Source organism: Lichenostomus cassidix, chromosome 1Aa (assembly GCF_008360975.1).
Source record: "Lichenostomus cassidix isolate B80296 chromosome 1Aa, HeHo_3.0, whole genome shotgun sequence".
Lineage (NCBI taxonomy): Eukaryota > Metazoa > Chordata > Aves > Passeriformes > Meliphagidae > Lichenostomus > Lichenostomus cassidix.
The window spans coordinates 36,155,064-36,174,599 of NC_139480.1; the positions used below are offsets into that span (position 1 = coordinate 36,155,064).

The 19,536-nt window shown below is 42.3% G+C and overlaps 2 protein-coding genes across 2 annotated transcripts; one reads left to right on the forward strand and one right to left on the reverse strand.

Moving 5' to 3' along the window:
• The first annotated feature begins 46 nt into the window (after positions 1 to 46).
• Positions 47 to 13,818, forward strand: LOC146443472 (glioma pathogenesis-related protein 1-like). Its single transcript, XM_085045225.1, has 7 exons — positions 47 to 480; positions 4,533 to 4,778; positions 6,824 to 6,933; positions 8,708 to 8,790; positions 9,941 to 9,967; positions 10,052 to 11,719; positions 11,753 to 13,818. Exons 1-6 carry the CDS (start codon positions 301 to 303, stop codon positions 10,201 to 10,203), a joined length of 798 nt encoding a protein of 265 aa, XP_084901351.1. The 5' UTR covers positions 47 to 300; the 3' UTR covers positions 10,204 to 11,719; positions 11,753 to 13,818.
• On the reverse strand, positions 13,414 to 19,247 carry KRR1 (KRR1 small subunit processome component). Its single transcript, XM_085045214.1, has 10 exons — positions 19,089 to 19,247; positions 18,512 to 18,687; positions 17,865 to 17,999; positions 17,481 to 17,606; positions 17,302 to 17,385; positions 16,688 to 16,744; positions 16,009 to 16,179; positions 15,762 to 15,839; positions 15,554 to 15,647; positions 13,414 to 14,068 (listed from the first exon to the last, which is right to left on the reverse strand). The coding sequence occupies exons 1-10, from the start codon at positions 19,180 to 19,182 to the stop codon at positions 13,926 to 13,928; spliced, it is 1,158 nt and encodes a 385-aa protein (XP_084901340.1). The 5' UTR covers positions 19,183 to 19,247; the 3' UTR covers positions 13,414 to 13,925.
• Positions 19,248 to 19,536: the final 289 nt, after the last annotated feature.

Genomic DNA, 19,536 nt, shown 5'->3' on the forward strand with positions numbered 1-19,536 from the left:
TAACAGGGCACTCCGTTTGGGGGTGCTCGCCCTGCACACCCCCACAGAGCCCCGGCCGCCCCTCAGCGCCGGGCGTGCGCAGTGCCGGCACCGCGCCCTGCCCCAGAGCAGCGCCGCCTGGTGAGGGCAGGCCGCGCCCAGCCCGCCCTGTGCTGAGGAGCGGCTATAAAGGGAGCCCAGCGAGCCAGCCTCAGCGATTTCAGCACCACCGCCTCGGGACAGTGAGTGCCCAGCGGGATGCCACCGGATCCGCGGGGGTGACTTTCTGCTTGCACCGTCTTTCTTCTACTCCCTTTCCCAATGACAAGAAGATTTTGTGCTTGTGTGCTGGCTTTACTGCTCTTCTGTCATTGCTCTGACTCCTATGAACCATCGACATTGCCTGATCCTCGGGATCCAAAGTTCATCGAGGAATGTGTGCAGGCACATAACAGATTCCGCTCCCAAGTGGATCCACCAGCCAGCAACATGCTCTATATGGTAAGGGAATCTCCATGGCATATATGCAAATGTGTAGCATTGTGGTGGTGTTTAAGATCCTCAAAGACTGCTTTTCTGATCAAATCCAAAAAATCAGGAAAAAAGAAAGCAAGCCAACTTCCCAGGGTCATAAGCCTGACTGCTTTTTAAAGCAGGCTGCAATTATAAAGTGGCTTGATACAATTGGGTATGGTTATAATTTTGCCCCGACTTGAATTCCTCATCGGAAGCCCATGATTTGAGCCCTCAGCCGAGCGCTGTAGTTGTGTTGCTCAGAAGGCTGCTGTTGCGAGGCACCGGGCTGCCGGAGGTGTGCTTTTGTGTGCACATCCCAGCACAGCTTTCATGCTCGAGCTGGCGAGGGCACAGCCTGTTGCGAAACAACGCCATGCAGCTTTCTCTGAGCTCTCTCTGAGCATTCCCTGCAAGGCTCTCACGGACTGAGCTTGCAGAGCAGCAGTCCGAGGGGCTGGGCCTGCAGGGAAGGCCAAAAAGCAACAAGTGCAGGGGGATCGAGTGCTGGGGACATCGTGGCCGCCGCTGCTCTGCCTCCCACACACAGCAGGAGCAATATCTGCACCTACCATGCAAAACACAGTCTGTCTTTCGAGTAGACCACAACCATTGTCTTAATTTGGAGCTCTTTCTTTTTGCCTTGCTTTCTTACTATCTTGCATGGTCACCACCAGAAGAGGACATAGCCACAGCTGTAATTAGCAACACCGCAGCTGAAGTTAGAGGGAAAAAAAGTTAATATTCCATTTCCGGTTGTCAAACACTAAAAGATAAATGTCCCATTTAGGAGGGGTAACTGAGCACTAATCAAACTTGAGTTGCAAACATGACAGGAAACAATTTAGTTTCTCTTCTAGATGAATCTTTTGCTTCAGCACTCCTCAGCTGCACATTCTGACCTTCAGTACGTGTTGCTTTGGACTCTTTATTTTCTACATTTCTTTACTGGCCCTAAACGAACAAAATCTTGTTTGTATGTGTTAAAAGTGCAGTGTTCATATTTTTGAGTTGTGCCAAATTTCTCCTTTTGAAAAAGTAAAGAACTGAAATCTGAAAAAAAAAAAGGCAGCATAAGAAAGAGACACATAAGATACATCTGAAACAGAAACTAAATAGTAGTAACTTTCTTTCAAAGCACTGCAAACCCCCCCAGTCTTACATATGACCTCGCCCAGGAACTATTTAATGTGGAGAAAGCAGTACAATACATTATAAAATCTATTACAAAAGTAAAAGCATTGGAATTGAAAACAGTATTTTGAGTGGCCTTTGGCACTTCAAAAAGGCAGAAAAGAATATGGCACCTTTATTTCATAGGGAATTTTTTTTATTTTTTTTTTGCTGGCAATAACTGTTCACCTAGATATGTAAAAATTGAGACTGAATTCAGGGCATTCCCATCTTTCGGAAAAGTTGTTTTTAAAAGGAAATGCAAAATGGAAACTCCTTTAATTGCAAGTAACATAAGTCTACCATAGATATTTGTAATACATGTATTATAAAATGAGAATGTTGATCTAAAATATTTTTACCTGACAAATGTGAGCCCTTTCTCATCCACTCAAAGCACTGCTTAGTTCTGTTCTAAAAGTCCTCAAAAATAGCACAGTCTCACCAGTTTCATCAGGGCTTCACAACAGTCTCCTTTGAATTTGTGCTGCCTTCCATCACTTTTCACATATTATACATTCAATTTTTCCTCCTTAAATCAGCAAGCAACTTGTTATAAAATGAAAACTGAGAAGTAGTTCATGAGGGGAAAAAAACTGTAATTTTTTTTCTTTAAACAGCAGCGATATCTGTATGCAAATCTCCCTGTCCTGTAGATTTTCTTCCCATTCTATTTAGTCCAATCTTTCTAAGTGCACTATTGTAAGCAAATAAGGAGTTGTAACTGCAGTTAAACTAAAGATCATTGTGAACATTTCCGTGCATGGTTTTTCATCTGTCAGCCAGTTTAAGCATTCACACAAAATGGAAAGTATATTTAAACTTACTGATGCAATCTTAAACTTAGTATTATGCATACCTTTATGGAACTTTAAACTTAATGCTACTGTAGGATGAAGGAAAAAATATGTATGGACTCATAAAAAACAGAATATGAAAAACAAAAGGCCCAGGAAGCACTAAGGTGTATCCCCCACTGTCGTACATCGTTCTGGAGCAGGTGGAGGCCTAAAGGAGGCTGTGACCCTGTGGGAAGCCCAGGCTGGAGCAGGGTCCTGGCAGGACCTGTGGCCCTGTGGAGAGAGGAGCCTGCATTGAGCAGGTTTGCTGGCAGGACCTGTGACCCCATGGAGGACTTATGCAGGAGCACTGTGTTCCTGAAGGACTGGATCCTGTGGAAGAGAGCATGCTGGAGCAGTTTGTGATGAGCTATACCCCATGAGAGGGACTCAAATTTGAGAAGTTTTTGAAGGACTGTCTCCTATGGAAGGGACCCCATAGTGGAGCAGGAGAAGAGTGTGTGGAAACCTCCCCCTGAGGAGGAGGGAGTAGGCGACACAGTGTCTGATGAACAGAGCATAACCCCCAATTTGTGTCCTCTTGTGCTGCTGGGGGGGAGGAGGTAGTGGAAAATCAAGGAAGGGAAGTCCTGGAATAAGGGAGAGGTAGGGGGAAGGTATTTCAAATTGTAACAAATACAGTTAATTTCCCCAAGCTAAATCTGTTTTGCCTATGACAGTAACTGGTGAATGATCTTTCCCTGTCCTTATCTCAATCCAGGAGCCTTTGATTGCATTTGCTCTCTCCTGCCCAGCTGAGGAGGGCAGAGATAACAGTGATAGAGTGGCTTGGGTGGGTGCCTGGCCAGCGTCCACCCAGCCACAGTGGGAAAACACACCCTCCACAAATATTAGCTGAAGGAAGAAATGGAAGATATAGGTTACAAAATATTTTCAAATCTCTGTAGATGCATTTCGGTGTGATCTTGTGATTTTTAATTACTAATTGGTAGTGTAAACAATACACATTGTCTCAGACTTAGCTATGGTACAAGAAAAGGTTACTTAGGTAAAACATAGACATAAAATCTAACAACCTACCTTTTTTAGATTCTATCAAAAAAATCTACAGAAAGGTAGATTGTAAAATGCACCATTTCCTTCATCATTTCTGATGCACACGAAACAGTTTCTCTAGGGATTCCATCATTTGCAGAAGCAAGTGAGATATTTTAATTAATTCAGAAGAGGAAAAATAAAAAGTTTATTTTAAAAAAGAATTTCAATACAAAATAGTTCAGTGCTGGACAGCTTTATTTACCTAACACAAAGTGTAACTAGAACTACAAGCATACACTTGTGGTACTGTATCTATAGGTGATACAGTGCTGTAATCGCTTAATCAAGGTGTGTGCACGAGAAAACCCAGCAAGAGCAGACACCACCTCCAGTGCAAACAAAAGGCATTTATATAAGTCAGTTGCTTAAATAACCACTTCTGTAAAATAGAATAGCAAGTGAGTGAGTCATTCTACAAATATGAATTCAGCACTACTGTTTCAAGCCACCAAACACAATGATGCTTGCTCACCAAAGGGTTGAGTTTAAACTGTCCCCGAATCCCAGTGCGCTTGTGAACTGACCTGCAAACTGTGGCCTTAAGCACACATGAGGCTACAGAAGACTCTTGCATCATTGGTATGATGAGCATAACCCTCATTCATAACAGATCTCATGTAAATTCAGTTTAATTTACATTAATGGTCTGTCATGGCCAGTACAGCCTTCAAATGCACATTGTGCCACAAACACTGTATGACTGATGTACAGCTCTTGGTTCCAAAAAACCAGTCATCCAAGATCATACACCACCCCAAAAATTTCATCAAGCTTAATCAGCAATTTAAGTTCAAATCAGAAATGAACCTGCAAGCCAATCTACCAGTAGCTCTGTAAGCCTCAACAGAAGCAATAAACAAATTAATCAAAAGCATCTACACTCTTAAACTCCAGCTTTTCTTGAAAGCTGCTCTGAATTACTGCATTGCTTATAGAACAGAGTGATTTTTAATTGTCTTCATTTTGCAGAGCTGGGATCCAGATTTGGCAAAGACTGCAAAAGCTTGGGCAAAGAGATGTCTGTTTAAACATAATATATACCTCAAAGAGCCAGGGAAGACTCACCCCAGATTTCGTTCTGCTGGAGAAAACCTCTGGACTGGCTCAATTTCTGCCTTTACCGCGACAGGAGCCATCACCTCTTGGTACAACGAGGTCCAATTCTACACTTATGACACCCGTAGGTGCACTAAAGTATGTGGCCACTATACACAGGTAGGCATTGCATTTCTCTGTCTAGACCATTAAACAGCTTTGCCATTTTGGTACAAAACCTCAGCATTTCTATTGAAGATTTAATGAACTTTTCCAGGTTCTGTAGTCTTCCTATATGTCTGTGTGCACAAGATGTTCTTATGTTCCCATTTATGGGAGGAAAAGAGTCACTGTGTGATTACTTTAAATATGGCAGTTTGGGGTTTTTTTCTAGGAAGAAAACAGTGCAGCTGTCAAGCACTCGGGTTAGTCAAGCAGTGGCCAAACAACAGGCAATGGCAATGGCTGTAGGCTGCAGTGCATGAGTGGAATGAGGTCCCAGCTCTGTCAGGCAGACTTCGAATGCCAAGGGCTCGAGACATACCATCATGAAAAGAGATATCTGCAGTTCTGCAAACATCATATGCACACTTTGTCCAACTGCTGTTCCCGAAGAAAGTGGGCAAAGTGAGGAAAAGGAGTGCCACTGCCATGCAACCCTGTAATCACTACCCACAGCTATACAAAAGCTTGCAGTACAGGACAGCTTGCAGTAGCAGCTCTAGGGTTAAATTTTGACCTGAGGCTGTGTAATATTTTTTGCAGAGATACACATGTGCATTTAGGACTGAAGTAGATGAAGTGAAGCTGGAGGGCTTTCTGAACTTGAGTGAAGAGAAGATATTTGGATGCAGGGGTTGTGAGGGGTGACTGTGTTGCTTTTTGAGCTTGCTCACAAAGGCATTACAAGAGTCAGCATCTGGAAACTGCACTGAAGCACACCTTACTTGGCACAAAGGCACAGTGCTGTTGACCATGTTGTTTGTAGAGGAGCAGCCCATGCAGTTTCATGGGGGTAGAATGAAAAAATAAGATTTTCTTACTTGGAGTTAGCAGTGATAGTGACTGTAGCTAGGAGATGTGTCTGCCAGCCTTGGAGGTATCCATGGGTCTTTACTGTTGGGGAATTCCTCTTCTTCTTCCCAACTGTGGAAAAGAGAATTTTCCCTGGGCACAATTGCTGCAGTTAACACCAATCACATTCCCAGCATATGCCTCAGTCAGTGGCCTCCTGGGATGGAGAAGGTCCTTTGATTCAGTCCCTCACAGTCCTGAGGAATGAAGTTGTTTATAGCTGGTGCCAGGAGCTCTGCCACTCTGCTCTGCCACTACACTGAGAACATCCTCAGGAGCCTGGGGATTATCCCCTCTTCCCAGAGCTGGCACCAAACAGGCACAAACAGAAAGGGCCAGACCTCCCCTTTAAGTCAGTGGAGGCACAAATGTGTTTATGTCCTAGGCTGCCAGGATCCTTTCATATTGCTCATGTAGTCAGTCATTGCTGCTGTTGTATCACCCTCAAGTACTGCTGTGCCTTTGTCTTCCCTGTGCCACTGCCATGGGACTTATTTTTCCAGGGCTGCAGCATTTGGCTGCACTCTATTCTTTGATAGGATGCTGGGTCCCACAGAAAAGCCTCTGGTAGAGAGAGGATCAGTAAGTGAAGTAATGGCCTTGCCTCTAGTTCATCTTAGTCCCGGCCATGATGTTAAAAGTGCAGGACTGCAGCCCAGACACAATCTTCCTCCCTGCTCCTCCCATAACACCAGTGCCTTCTGGCAATTTGCCTTTATGTTCCCACAGGTTTTAGTAAAGGGGCAGTCAGCCCTCATAGGAGCTGTAGCAGATCATGCAGCCTTTTCTGCACAGATTTGAACTCAGCTTCCACAGCAGGAAAGTCAGAAAGCCAATGGATTAGCTTGAAACTATGGAGATGAACTTCGCCTTTCTCCTTTACATGAAAGGAAAAGAATCTATTACAGCCAGATATTTCTTCTTTCAGCATAGTTCTAACAAATACATGGTGAATTGGGTAAAACAATCAGTCTTTTTTCAGAACAAACTGTGATTTTCAGATCACTGCTGATTTTCCCTGTGAAGCCTGCTCAAGGAGTCCTCCTCATCCCACATGTATGTCACAAAACAGAGGAGGGCAGGTCTTCTAACTCTTCAAGTGCTGAAACAAAGCCTATGTCACCAGTGTATCCATCTGTCTGTCTTTGCAGGTAGTTTGGGCTACAAGCTACAAGGTTGGCTGTGCTGTCCACTACTGTCCCAAGGTGCAGTACACCTCCATACGCAACGCAGCACACTTCCTCTGCAACTATGGGCCACCGTAAGGTTTTTTATTATGAATATTTCACAGGGTTTGGGTCCTACCCTTTCCCTCCCACAACATGCAAATTTAATTAGATCAGTCCATTTGGTCATGTTTTTTGTGGGAGAAAATGATCCCCAAAAGAGAGAAAGAGGTACACCTTTGTCCAACCAGTTTTCTTTTTATTTGCTAATGAGGGCTATGTATTGGAGCCAAAAAGCAGTGGGACTGGAAGAAAGGATTAAATATAAAGTGTTGACATGAAAATACTGAAGTGATCATCTGAAAGTTAATCCCTTGCTCCTGAGTGCCAAGACGGCCACAGATGGTTGCCAAGGTGCAAACCCAAAGTCTGAAGATATTCCCACACGTGCCTGCAGAATTAAGTCCCTAAATCAGTGGCTTGGATAAACATTGATTGAAGTGTGCAATGCTGACAGGCTGCAAACTGAGCAGCTGAGGGCTGCATATGAGGCTGGGCTGCTCAAGGCAAAATTTGATCCCCTGGTCCTTCATATGCATAGTCAGTAGGATATCCATCTAGGATGGATGTATTTTTCTGTTCTCCAGCTAATTATTGCCACCATGGCATAAATTCAGCCTTAAAAGCATTACATGCATACCATGTTGGGCCCAGACCAGGCCAGCCCTTGAACTCAAGCAAATTTGGCATTCCTTTTGCCCATGCCTTATCCTTGGAAGAATATGTACCCCTGACTAGATACCTTGAAACTACACAGCTGCTGCTGTCTCCAGAAGCCCCACTCCCAAATGTGTTGTGCAGAGGGCCAAATCACACTGGATTTCTTGCCCTGTGTTGGCATGGAGAAGAGGAGTAGTGCCCTTATCTGCACCCAGCGAAGCAGGAAGGGTGCTCTCTCGGACAGGCAAGGGGCTCTAGAGAGGGCTTTAAAGCTGAGTCCTTCCCTGCTGGGTGAGGACACTGCAGATGGGCTGTTGCATGCTAACAAGTGGAGTAATGTCACATCTAGCTGTTGATTTTGAGAAGCAGCAGCTTCATTCCTTTATTTCAACTCTGCCAAGGGCCCAGGCAAGATGCATACACAATTTCCTAAATTGAATGTACTCTTCAGCTTAGACCAAGCAATGAAAGCCTCACCTTGCTGAAAGTAATAAGGTTTTACCATGAAGTTTCATCTCATTTTCTGAGATTGCATGCTTACAAAATACCTCTCAGTGTTCATGGGCAGCTTGAGGCATGCTGTAAGTCTTGCTTTGGCCATGCTTTGAGCAAAGTGAAGCTCTGAGCTGTGTTTGGTGCACTATCAGCCTGGGCAGATGTGGTTGGTCCCACTCACACCACTGGCAAAGGGAGGGAGCAGGAGAGAGACCCACATCACTCTTACAATATTAACCAACAAATGGATGAAATCACCACCTATGAGAGATTCTCCAATACCAGAGCATTCCTCTTCAAGGCTGAATACACATACCTACACAGTAACTGGACCTGCTCTTGTTTCCATGGCTAGAGCCAGCTATGAGAGTCCAGAGTCACCACACACACAAATTACCCAACTTGGAGGCTGCTTTAATTTCCAGGTTTGCAGTACTGCTGTGTTCAGGTTCCTAAACAATAGGGTTTCTTACTGCACTTAACCTCTTCTGCTTCACTGCATGTCCTGGGCACAGGGCACTGAGACAGGACTGTTGAAAAAAACATCACTCTTAACAACACAAGTAAAGCAAAACTCAGGTTAAAACCTAATTAGCAGTAGGTATAAATGTTCTGCCAAGGGCTGTTTGAGAGCAGTGTTATTTTCCTTCGCAGTGGGAATTTGCCAATTCGCCCATACAAGACGGGAGCAGAGTGCAGCGAGTGCGGCGGTGAGCAGTGTGACAACAAGCTGTGTCGTAAGTAGAAGACAACCAGACATCCTCCCCAAGCACATACAGAAAGGGAAAGAGCACACAAAAGATACTGACAGGAGACAGGCACAGCACTGTCCTGTTCCTAAATATAGGCCGAAAAACTGCAGTCAGAAGCCAAGTGGGTAGTGATGCACAAAGAGAGGGGAGGAGGGCGGAAAGAGCCTGTTTTCTACCCTGGGGAGTGATGGGATGGGATCTGCTCTTCAGGTTCTGGAGGGTGTGATACAGCAGATATGGTGGCTGCAGTTTAAGGTGTTACTACCCCTGCCAGAAGTTGCTGCTTGCAGAAATTGAAAGCAGAGAATGGGATACCTGTCCCATCATGGGGGCTCGAGGTTATTACCTGATGAGTGAGCTGTGGCTTGAGCTGGTGCAGGTCCAAGCAAGCTTTGCCCCTGCCATGCCACTGCAGGTGGGGAGAGCAACCATGGCACTGCCAAAGCTGTTCGCTCTAGTGAGCATCAGCCAGGCCATCTGCTTTCCCGTAAGCACTGGGAGAGAACAAGGCTGACATGCAAGAGCCTTCATGGGAATACAGTTTTCAACCCAAGTCTGGCAGCCTTCCTGATATGCCTGCACTTGGCTTTGTAATGGCTGCTTGGAGTCAGGAGGGAAGGAGATGTGAAATTTCCATAAAGACAAGGCACTGTGCTGTGGACATTGGCCTGAGGGCAGCTGAGGGTATGGTCACACCTTTCCCCAGCACTCAACCATTAGTGAACAAAAGGAATGGGAAAATAGCATTAAAGCACCAGTACTGCAGGTATGTGAGGGAGTCCTGGATTCACTGGGCTGTTTAATGTTAGTTACAGGCTGAGGATCTCAAAACACAAGGCACAGGGCAAAAGCCAAGGTGAATTTGGGAAGAACACCTGGGGGGGTGAGTCTTCTCTACACCAGCCACCAATGGGGTGAGAAGTCAAAAAAGTGTAATCAAGCACTCCTCAGCAGAGTCCTGAGAGTCACTGCGGAGCATTCCCAGAGTCATTGAGTCTTTGCTTCTTCCTGAGAAGAAACACCTTAGCTGTATTTATAAACCCATTATGATGCTCACATTTCATTCTATTTTGGTTTGAGTCAAATTGTTTCTAGCTTATCAGTGTGCTTATGTTTACTTCTTTTCTCTCTCTAGGAAATAAAGAGCGTGATAAAGTCATTGGTGAGTACCACCAGAATTACTGCTTCCTTTTTTTGCCCTTGGTTGCAGTTATACTTGAAAACAAGTGAATTGTTTTATTTACAGAGGATTACAGGTGGTATCCAGAGTGGGACAGACCTCCATGTGATGGGTTCTGCGTCTCCATTATTACCTTAAGGTCATTACTCCTTGTACTGACAATTCTGGCCACCTGGCTCCTACCAAAATACTGGTCTGTAATACCCACCAGTGGGTGACACAGTGGGTGACCACCAGAGCACTTGGTTCAACTCGTCTCTTCCATTCACATAAGTTACTGGCAGCACAAACATTGGTAGAGACATTGTTTTCATCCGTAGGTGGTTTAGAAGTACAGAAATAAGATCTTCATTGCAGGTCATAGTTACGAGTGCTGATAAGCATCTTTCTCATTGCTCAAAAGCAGTTAAGAAGTTAAAAGTTAAAATGGCTTTAGATGTTAAAATTGCTTTAAAGGTTAAATAGTTAAAGTATTTTTAAAGTGGAGCAGTGTGCATGTGATCTGGTGGGTAGGGGAGCGCATTGTCCAGGCAGCACACTAAGGTGCAGGCAGCTGCCCAACACACTTTATTTAGGAAGGGTTGGAGAATGTCCAGCCAGGAGCCAGGCCCCAGCCCACAGCCAAGGCACAGGCAGAGCATGCACATCTCTCACTCCTATTGCACTCTTACCTTGGGTGCTACTACAGCAAGATGTGGAGTGGCCTGTATCATTTAAATTTTTTAAGGAATTTTTGGATCCCTGTGAGCTCTGGCACTTGCATCTTATGGCAGGCAGTGCATTTCCCAGTCTCACAGAGCATTTGTGTCATTGGTACTTCTTTGTTTAGAATTTGTTTTTAAACTTGTGGCATCTGTGGCTAAACAGTTTCACCTGTGTTGACATGGTTATGTATCACTGCAATCTTTCCTGTTGTGGTTTTTTTTTTTCCTGAGCCCTTTCTGTTTCAAACAATAAATTGTTATTTCCTGCTTCCTGTGTATGTCAATCATAATTTGCAACATGAGCTAAAGCTTAACTACTGGTGCACAAAATAACCTCACATTCAGCTCCAGCTTGCACAACATGAGAAACAATGCTGGGAAAGAAAGAGCTCCAAATGAAATCACACTGTGCCCATGGTTTCGACTTTGGTTCAACAGCTGCCAAAGAACAAGTCTCCTGGAACCTGCACATCTGGACCAGGCAGAAAGCTGCAGTGACAGCTGCTGTGTTCAGCTGGGCATGTCCTATAACAACCACAGTCACTCAGCTCAAGCAGAGTCTGGAAGCAGCAGAGCTGCACAAACTCACAGCTGGAACACAGCAATCCCTGTCTACACCTTTAGAAGCTTCTGCACGGTGTCTGCACCGTGTCCCTCTGCACACACTGCTGTAAAGGAAGCTGGGAAGTTCCCCTCACCCCTTTATTTCTGCAGTGCTGTCACCACAGTACCTGTGTTTCTGCAACCCACTCCTGACCCTGACTCCTGCTCTTCCTACTGGCATGGATTTTAACTGAAAACACTGGAACTGGGACCCAACATTTCTCACATTACACTTCCAGATAGTTATCTGCTAGTACTGGTTGTGCTAGAATCATTTCAGCATCACAGCATTCCCCGAATGAATAATTTTTTCAAAATGCAACTCCATGTACTGCAATGTCCCATCTAAAAATGGGCTGGCAAGTGGCACATGGGTAGCAGGACTTACTGTGTGCACTTTCCCTGCACAGGGCTCCTCAGCAGACATGTCATGTGTGCACTTTCCCTGCACAGGGCTCAGCCCAGCACCATGTCTGCCCCACAGAAGCCATGTGGGATAAGATCCTGCTACTGGGCAGAGGAAAGCAGGGAAAGGAACCACATACACTGCTGTGTCCAGGGAGCTTAAAATGAGCTCAGCAGGAATTCTCCCCTGCTTAGTTTAATTGATTCTTTGTCTCCAGGAAAAGAAACAGAAGGAACTCCGAGACCATATCAAAATGTTAACACTTTCATTTAACTAAAGAAGCTCTTTGGAAGTACCATACAAAAACCTTCCTTTAAAAAACTGGGGGCTTAGGGGAACTAAACCCCAAACTTTACCATGTGGCATTTTTCAATCAAAAAAAAAAAAAAGCTTGAAAATCAGGAAGTCAAGAGGAAAAAAGTAGCTTTGTAATTTTAAGGATATTAAAAAATCCAGGTATTTAGCTCTGGATGATCAAACCACTTTGAATTGTCCACACAGCCTCTGCCCATGAATTCCATATGATAAATGCAGAACACTGATATGTAAATACAGACCTCAGGTACGTTTTTTCAAGTCTGTAAACTCTAAAATCCCTTTAAGAACATAATTTGCAACAGTTAAAGCTGTTCTGAAAATACCAAAAAACCCTTCACTTTTCCAAGCCCACTTTATTTTCTATTATTTACTTTTTATACAGGTGTTATAACTGTACTGCAATACTCTCAGAAAACAGGCGCTCAAAGCACCAGCAGTGAGACCATGCAGCCTTTTCTGTTCAGATATAGACTCTTGGGCAGACAAATCCTTTGGCTTAACTTGCCTACAGGAATATGAGTAACCTTTCTTGATTTTCCAGTCTGAGTAAATAATGTCCTACCAACAATGATTTTGATTCCAAAAGAAACTGCCACTTACAAACAATGCAGTCTCTAAGAAGATTATTTTTTCCTTAACAATTAAGTGCCAAGAACTGCTCACATAATTGAAAGGCCCACTTATGCTCATGTTTTGCCCTACCCTAGAGAGCAAGCACTGTAGCTATGTCACATGTTCATGTACTGGCTCTCTAACCATATATATTCTATATTTCTATTTATATACATTAAAAAAAAAAGGCAGTGTTTTCACCTACTAGTTTCAAATAAAAGATCACTAACCTAAAAGGCATTGAGCTGCATGCTTCTAGCAGAATCATTTCCACTGCATGTGAAGGTCATCAGAATTCCAAAACCTAGCAAAAGCACTCCAACAGTCATGAAGTTAAGTGTGGCTCTACCTCCTAATCAACACATTTGTTTCTTTGATCTCAGATGTATGAAATAAGAAACAGCTGCTTTGTGGTGCACTTTATTTCATCACATTTTACAGTTTCAGGAAACTGAAAAACCTCTAAACTTCCTTTAAAGTAGGGGAAGGGCCTCAAAAGAAAAAAAAGAGGAACACTTTTTTAAGACACTCTTGCAAGAACGAAATAAACTAAGAATATATTTAAAGGTAAGTAACACAACTTTATGCTTTCCTTGCAGCACAATCCATATGCAAAGACACTTACTTTGCACCATATCCCATCAGGATAATGCTAATAAATGACAGTTTATTAATGGTATGCAATGAAGATTATGGTTTGTATGATTTTCAAATGAAGCTGTGAGTTTGTTTCCTGGCCAAAAAAATGGAGGTTGTAGAGTAAATTAACTGAGGATTTAAGAACATTGTATTAAAATAGTTTATTGACATCAAGACAAGACACATAAAAATAATCAGCTTTTAAAGAAATAAAAGCATAATATAGTAATAAATCTTGCCCATTTAGCAAAAGTTATCATCACAACAGAGGCTGCATATTGTCTGGTAGTCTTTCACTGGATTACCTGGAACTTTCACCTCCCAGAGCTCTCTGACCCTAATGTTTAACACTCCACATCAAACTCCTAAATGTTTCTATTATGAAACATTCTATTATTCCTTTAGGCAGATGGGTATTATACGAATACATTATCTTACTTTCTCCAACAACACAGCAGCACAGATTTTCTTCACCAACCTTGCCAAGTCTGTACAGCTATTGTAAGTCCACTAATTAAACTGCACTTAGGAAAAGAGAATGATCTTTCTACTTAGTCTTTTCTTGTCCAGATTATACTGACAGCAAAAAAATCTTCCATCTTTTGAGTGTAAAAATGTTCATTATCGGAGGAGACAAGTAAACATCTTGGGTGGTGAATTACTTCTTCTTCTTTTTCTTCTTTTCATCTGCTGCCATTTTTAATTTTACTTCTTCCTCAGGAAGTGCTCCTAATTTCTTCTTCTTTGCATTCTTTACCTTCTCTTTGATGGCTTCAATATCAATCTTTTTCTCAGTGGAGGCTAGATAGTAAGAAATACAAAGGTAATAGACATGAGTTTTACTTCTTAATACAAGAAGATTTTATATATAAACGAAGTATACTGAATCCTGTGGCACTGGTTAGGACTCATGTTCACTAATGATTTTATAGATTGTAATAATCATTTTTGTTGAAACTAGTATTATCTACAAACCTTATCCAGCAGAATTTGAAGAACAGTTACATAAAAAAGTCCCATAAAACAACATTTGAACACAGATGCCATACCTTACAGACATACAAACTATTACCACCCATTCCTCAGAACACAGATGACAAAAGCCTATTGGCTTGAATAATCTCTCGTAAGAAAAGAAAGTAACTGTTGCATGCTTATATCCAGATAAACTTTTATGGCATTTTCTCTTTCTGCAAGTAACTAAAGTGGTAAGATCCCAAACATGCCTGTCCCATCCTTATACTTTCTCTGTGGCCATCCTAATGGGCCGCTGTCAGAAAAAGGGTGGGTTGGGGGAATATGATGCAGATCTTCTACCCCTGCATGAAAACCTTTATTAAAAACTTCTACAGGCAGTGCCAGAATACTGAAGCTAAATACTTAGTGCTAAGCAACATGAATAACCTACTCTTAAGTACACAGAGGTGATGGCATTTTCTCTTTTGAGCTCAAATCATGAGTTTGGATTTAACTTTCCTATCTCACATAGTTAATTCCTAAATCTAATGGTGGGTACCAGCTGTCTTCTTTGGATTTCAGGTCTTCTCTACATACAAACTACTCCTGTCATCTATTCTTGCAAGATTGAAGTATTTCAGCTCAAAACACACAGCAGCTAGAAAAGCATCATATTTGAGAGACAGTGCAGACAACAGGATCATTGGCAATTTACTGCTATCACAACAAAAAAAAAGTACTGAATCAATGCTGCAAAACACATGCTTTTTAAGAAACAGAAACCTTCCATTCATGAGAAATTGTGTAATATATAGTGCAATAATATAGTAGTATAGCTAATACTCTATCTAATACAATGAATATGAACGATAATTAGTGAAAACTGAAGATTTGTTTCTCTAGTGCATTAAAACAATAGATCATCTGAGAATGTAAGCTCTTACTCTGCACATAGTGTAGTTTAACTTTTAGAAAAGCTATTTATCTTGTATCAAAGTTGTTATGTAAGTTTTTCAAGTAAGCATTGGTTTCTGTTACAAAAGCCACTTGAACGTAGAAGTTATGGCAACTTCACAGTAAAACTGAAAGGCAAAATTTAATGAATCCAGAACAACCAATTGAGATTGACTCTTCAACAGAGAATTGCCATTTTATAGGTATAGAAGTATTGGCCAGATGATCTTTCTACTGTCCCTGGCAACTCTAGGCATGGATCTAACTACCAGGATTTTTTTGCATGACCTTTCTTTTCCCTAGGCTGTATTTGCAAAATCACTCAGCCTAGAAATTGACAACAGAAGGTTTTACAACAGGAAAAAAAATTGTTACCTTTCTTTGTTTTCATAACTGGCTTTTCCTTTGGCGGGATAAAAGCTTTATTTCTTTCTTCTTGCCTCCTCTTGATTGCATCTGCTTGCTTCGCCTAAAGTTAACAATAAAAAGGTCAAGTAGCAATAGAAAAGGACAAAAAAAAAATCAGATTCCAAGTCAGCAGTCAAATGCTTTTTAACTGGACATTGGATTAGTACAACTTTACCTTTATCTCTTCCATTTGCTTGTGTTTCTTCTGTCTTTCTTTCAAGAAGTATTCGCCACTTGCCAATTCTTTATCAATCTGTGTACAACAAGTAGCAAGAAGCCTTAGTTAATTCTGCATTATAAACCAAATGTATAGTATCAGGGAATCAAAACATGACAGAAAAAGCCTCCCAACCTCTTCTTACAAAGAACACTATTTCAAGTTGTGCTATATCCCTGCATAACCAAATAAAGTTTCAACTGACCTGGCTTTCTGGCTGTGGAGGTGGGAACGGTGTGTACTCCTTCTTAGTGTTTTTCTTCTTGGGCTCCTTGCGTTTTTTCAAGTTCTTCCGCTTGAATTTAGGCAAAAATCTTTCCCAACTTTGTGTCCTCAGTTCAGGATCTTTTGCTAATTCCCTTTTGATCATCAAAGTCTTCAGTAGTTTCAGAATGTCACAAAGAAGTTATCAAAAAAAAAAAGAGTATTACAGTAGAAGCCAAGAGATCCAAAATAGAAGTTTCCCAAGGCTTTTTTACAATGAATATGCTACATTCAAATCTTCCACATCTCACTTCAGTAAGAGCAGAGTGGCTTAATTATAACCAGCAGAACCAGACAGACACCTGTGTCTCAAAACAGGGACAGAAGGCACTGGAGAAGCTGCCTCAGTTTCAAAGAGCAAGTATCAAGCAAACAATCAAAGGGAGAAAGTTTATACACATTTTTCCTTTCATGTTTTCTCAGATACTGTTACTGGTGTTATGGCCACATATCCTAGTAAAATGGAGGATATCAAAATCAGTGGTTTTTATAAAGCAGCACACTACAGAAATTCTCAAAACTAGATTGCCACACAAAAATATATAAGTTACTAACATACAACTCTCTGGGAAGAAATAATATTTTCTTGTAAACAAAGATGCACAGTGAACCATGCTAACCTTAATGTTATATATTGGATGTATATTCTTCATTGTGTCCAGAACAACTTTTCGAACCTGTATTGAATACAAAAGAACAAAAAACTCAGCAAGTATTTCATATGCTAATCAATTAAGATACCACCTATACTATCTTGCTTCCTCTCCATGCCTCTGCCTCCCCCAAAGTGGTAAGATTTAAAATCATAGAAATATTGTGATTCCAGCTTTTAAAAAGCTAAAGCACTGGGTTAACTGGAAGGCACAGCACTTCAAAGATGCCAGTAATATTGTGATGCTTCTAATACACTCCAGCAGGCCCTACAAACATTATTTTCGTGTTACCATGGTTCTTACAGTGCCATGAAGAACTTGCTTTTCACAAGCATTCTTCTCCTACAAAGTTATTAAAATATATATAGATACTTTTTCTTCCAAGACAGAAAGATGTCAGAGTCCAAGCAAAATTCAGCAGATAAGATGATAAGACTACAGATATTCATGTAAATGTAGCTTCCTCACACATAGATGAAAAGTGAGTGAAATACTGCTGAGGTTGCCAGATTTTGTGTAGTACCCACCCTCGAGCTGGGCACAGGGTTTGCTACACAAACAACTCATCTACCTCCTCTTACCTCTTTTAGCCCACTAAAGGGTCCAAGAGCTGAAACAGTGTTGCCTTGCACCATAATATAACAGTTTGTTAACAGTTCCAGGGCCTACATCAAAAAAAGAAATTAAATTATTATAATATGAAAACCTGGCACAAATTTGCGTCTAAGAATTGTCTGGTTACTACACCTATAGGAAATACCTTCAGAGTAGATCCTTTTGGCCCAAGAAGCCGTGCTCTTCTTTTTATAAAAGTCTCTCTTTTCCTCACCAGAGAGCCAATCTTAATGATGTCACATGCAACATCGTCCTGAAGGATACGAACTGCCTAAAAGACAAGATGCAGGCAATGTCATCTGAATGCAAATGTATTACTCATAAGAGTCAAGAAAATACTTCAGTTTATTCTTCTCACTTTGCTTTCAGATATATTTACGTTAAATATATTTTTATTTGACTCACTTGAAATTCCCGTATTTTTAAAACATAGCATTTTGTAAGTATTATGATGGAATTTAAGACAAAATATAATCCCTAATCCCATAATCTTTATGGAAGATAAAAAATTCCAGGATTTAATACAGACCTGCTCAAATGGAACACTTCTAGCCAGAAGTTTTATTAAGTCTCTGGCCCTAATGATTGCATATGGGTCGAAAGTCTTCTTAGTGGTAGTGACAGTCATACTTCCTTCAATTAGATCCAGTGCTGCATTCACATACTGCAAAATTTGAAAAGAAACAGTTATCAATCTCATAATTCAGCTTTGGTGGTAAGAAGTTAACAAACAGAATGACAAATACTGAATGCAGATCTATTTTCCAAAATTTCTTAAGTGACTTTTAGTTTAAGAAAATTCACATACACACACACACACACATAGACAAAAAACATGCTGAATACATGTCACAAGACCCAAAGCACCACCTCTCTCATCTCCCTGAATTCAAGCACAACAAAGCTGTCAGTGCCTGGATGATGAGATATTTGCTGCTGCAGAATATTTCACTGACAGCATTTGTAAACCACTGCAAGACTGATACACAGCTCTTCACTGATTTTGACGCCAACAAAAAATGGCACTGCTAATTCAAAATGCAAGACATGGTAGCAATTTACAAATACAGTATGAGAAAAGCAACTAAAGCAACTTGCACTATTTTTATTAGCCTAAGTAGGACCTGTATGTCCCAAAAGATTAAGAGCAGTATCACAATTAATAAGAATTCATACATGTTCACCCAAGGCTTTCTGGACAAGCGGCCAGCACTCTTTCAAGTACGCTTCTCTATACTTCGGGAACAATGTTGCAAAACTGCTTTCTTCCAGCAGCCCTTTGGGATTATCCTCTCTTGTAAAGGCTGGCTCTTTCCATCCATCTGGCACAGTGAGAAGTTCAGATTCATCAACTGCCATTAAAACAAAAAAGAAAAAGAAAAAAAAGGCTGTTGTTACACCAAGGTTGGTTTAATACGCTGTTGAAAGCGCTCTGCATCTCTTCTGACCTTAGAAAAGTTACTGCTTTAAACCATTTAAAAAAAAAAAAAAAAAAAAGAAGAAGAAATCCGCAGCTCAGATACGCGCTGTTGATCTGGTATAGACAAGATGATGATGCAAGTCCATTCTGTAAGAGCAGGGCACAGACTGAGGCGAGGAACCCGAGTAGCTCGAGGCTCGCACCGCAACACGGCACGGCACGGCCGCTGCCAGCCCCGCGCACCCGCCAGCCGCCTCTGCCCTCCGCAGATCCCACGGAGCGACCCTCAGCCCGCGGCCCTCCCGGCGAGCCCCGCACGGCCCCGCGGCCCACCTGGCGCCGCTTTCTTCCTGTTCTTGTTCTTCTGCTTTTCTTTCTGCTCGGGCCCCGTCCCGGGCCCGGCCTCCTGCTCGGGCACGGCAGCCATGGCGGCGCACGCCGGAAGGGGCGGGCAGGGGCGGCGGGGAAGTTCCGCCCGCGCTTTGTGTCCGGGCGGCTCCGTAGTGCGGAACGGAGCGCGGAGCAGAGCATGTGCACCCAAAACCACCGACATCAGTGCTTGGAGCACTTCGGTGCTCAGAGCTAAAGGGATTCCTGGAGAGACCTAATTTTTCCCCCGAATGACGTAATTTAAGGTTTTCTGGGGGATGCTCTGCATGCTCCCCCCTGCTCCTTCCTGTACCTGAGCATTACCTTCAAGGAAAGAGCAAGAGTGTGCCTGCTCTGCTCTCTCTTATGGAAAACATGAAAAGCCCATGGAGTGATAAACTGGAGGAGACCT

What these genes read in the sequence shown, in the direction of transcription:
- LOC146443472 (XM_085045225.1), top strand. Translation starts at nt 301, where the DNA reads ATGACAAGAAGATTTTGTGCTTGTGTGCTGGCTTTACTGCTCTTCTGT. An exon ending in TATGTGGCCACTATACACAG is followed by an intron (nt 4,779 to 6,823) that starts GTAGGCATTGCA and finishes CTGTCTTTGCAG; the next exon opens with GTAGTTTGGGCTACAAGCTA. An exon ending in GTGTGACAACAAGCTGTGTC is followed by an intron (nt 8,791 to 9,940) that starts GTAAGTAGAAGA and finishes TTCTCTCTCTAG; the next exon opens with GAAATAAAGAGCGTGATAAA.
- KRR1 (XM_085045214.1), bottom strand. Translation starts at nt 19,182, where the DNA reads ATGGCTGCCGTGCCCGAGCAGGAGGCCGGGCCCGGGACGGGGCCCGAG. An exon ending in CAAAAGGATCTACTCTGAAG is followed by an intron (nt 17,386 to 17,480) that starts GTATTTCCTATA and finishes TTTTTGATGTAG; the next exon opens with GCCCTGGAACTGTTAACAAA. An exon ending in CTCCACAGCCAGAAAGCCAG is followed by an intron (nt 15,840 to 16,008) that starts GTCAGTTGAAAC and finishes TGTTGTACACAG; the next exon opens with ATTGATAAAGAATTGGCAAG.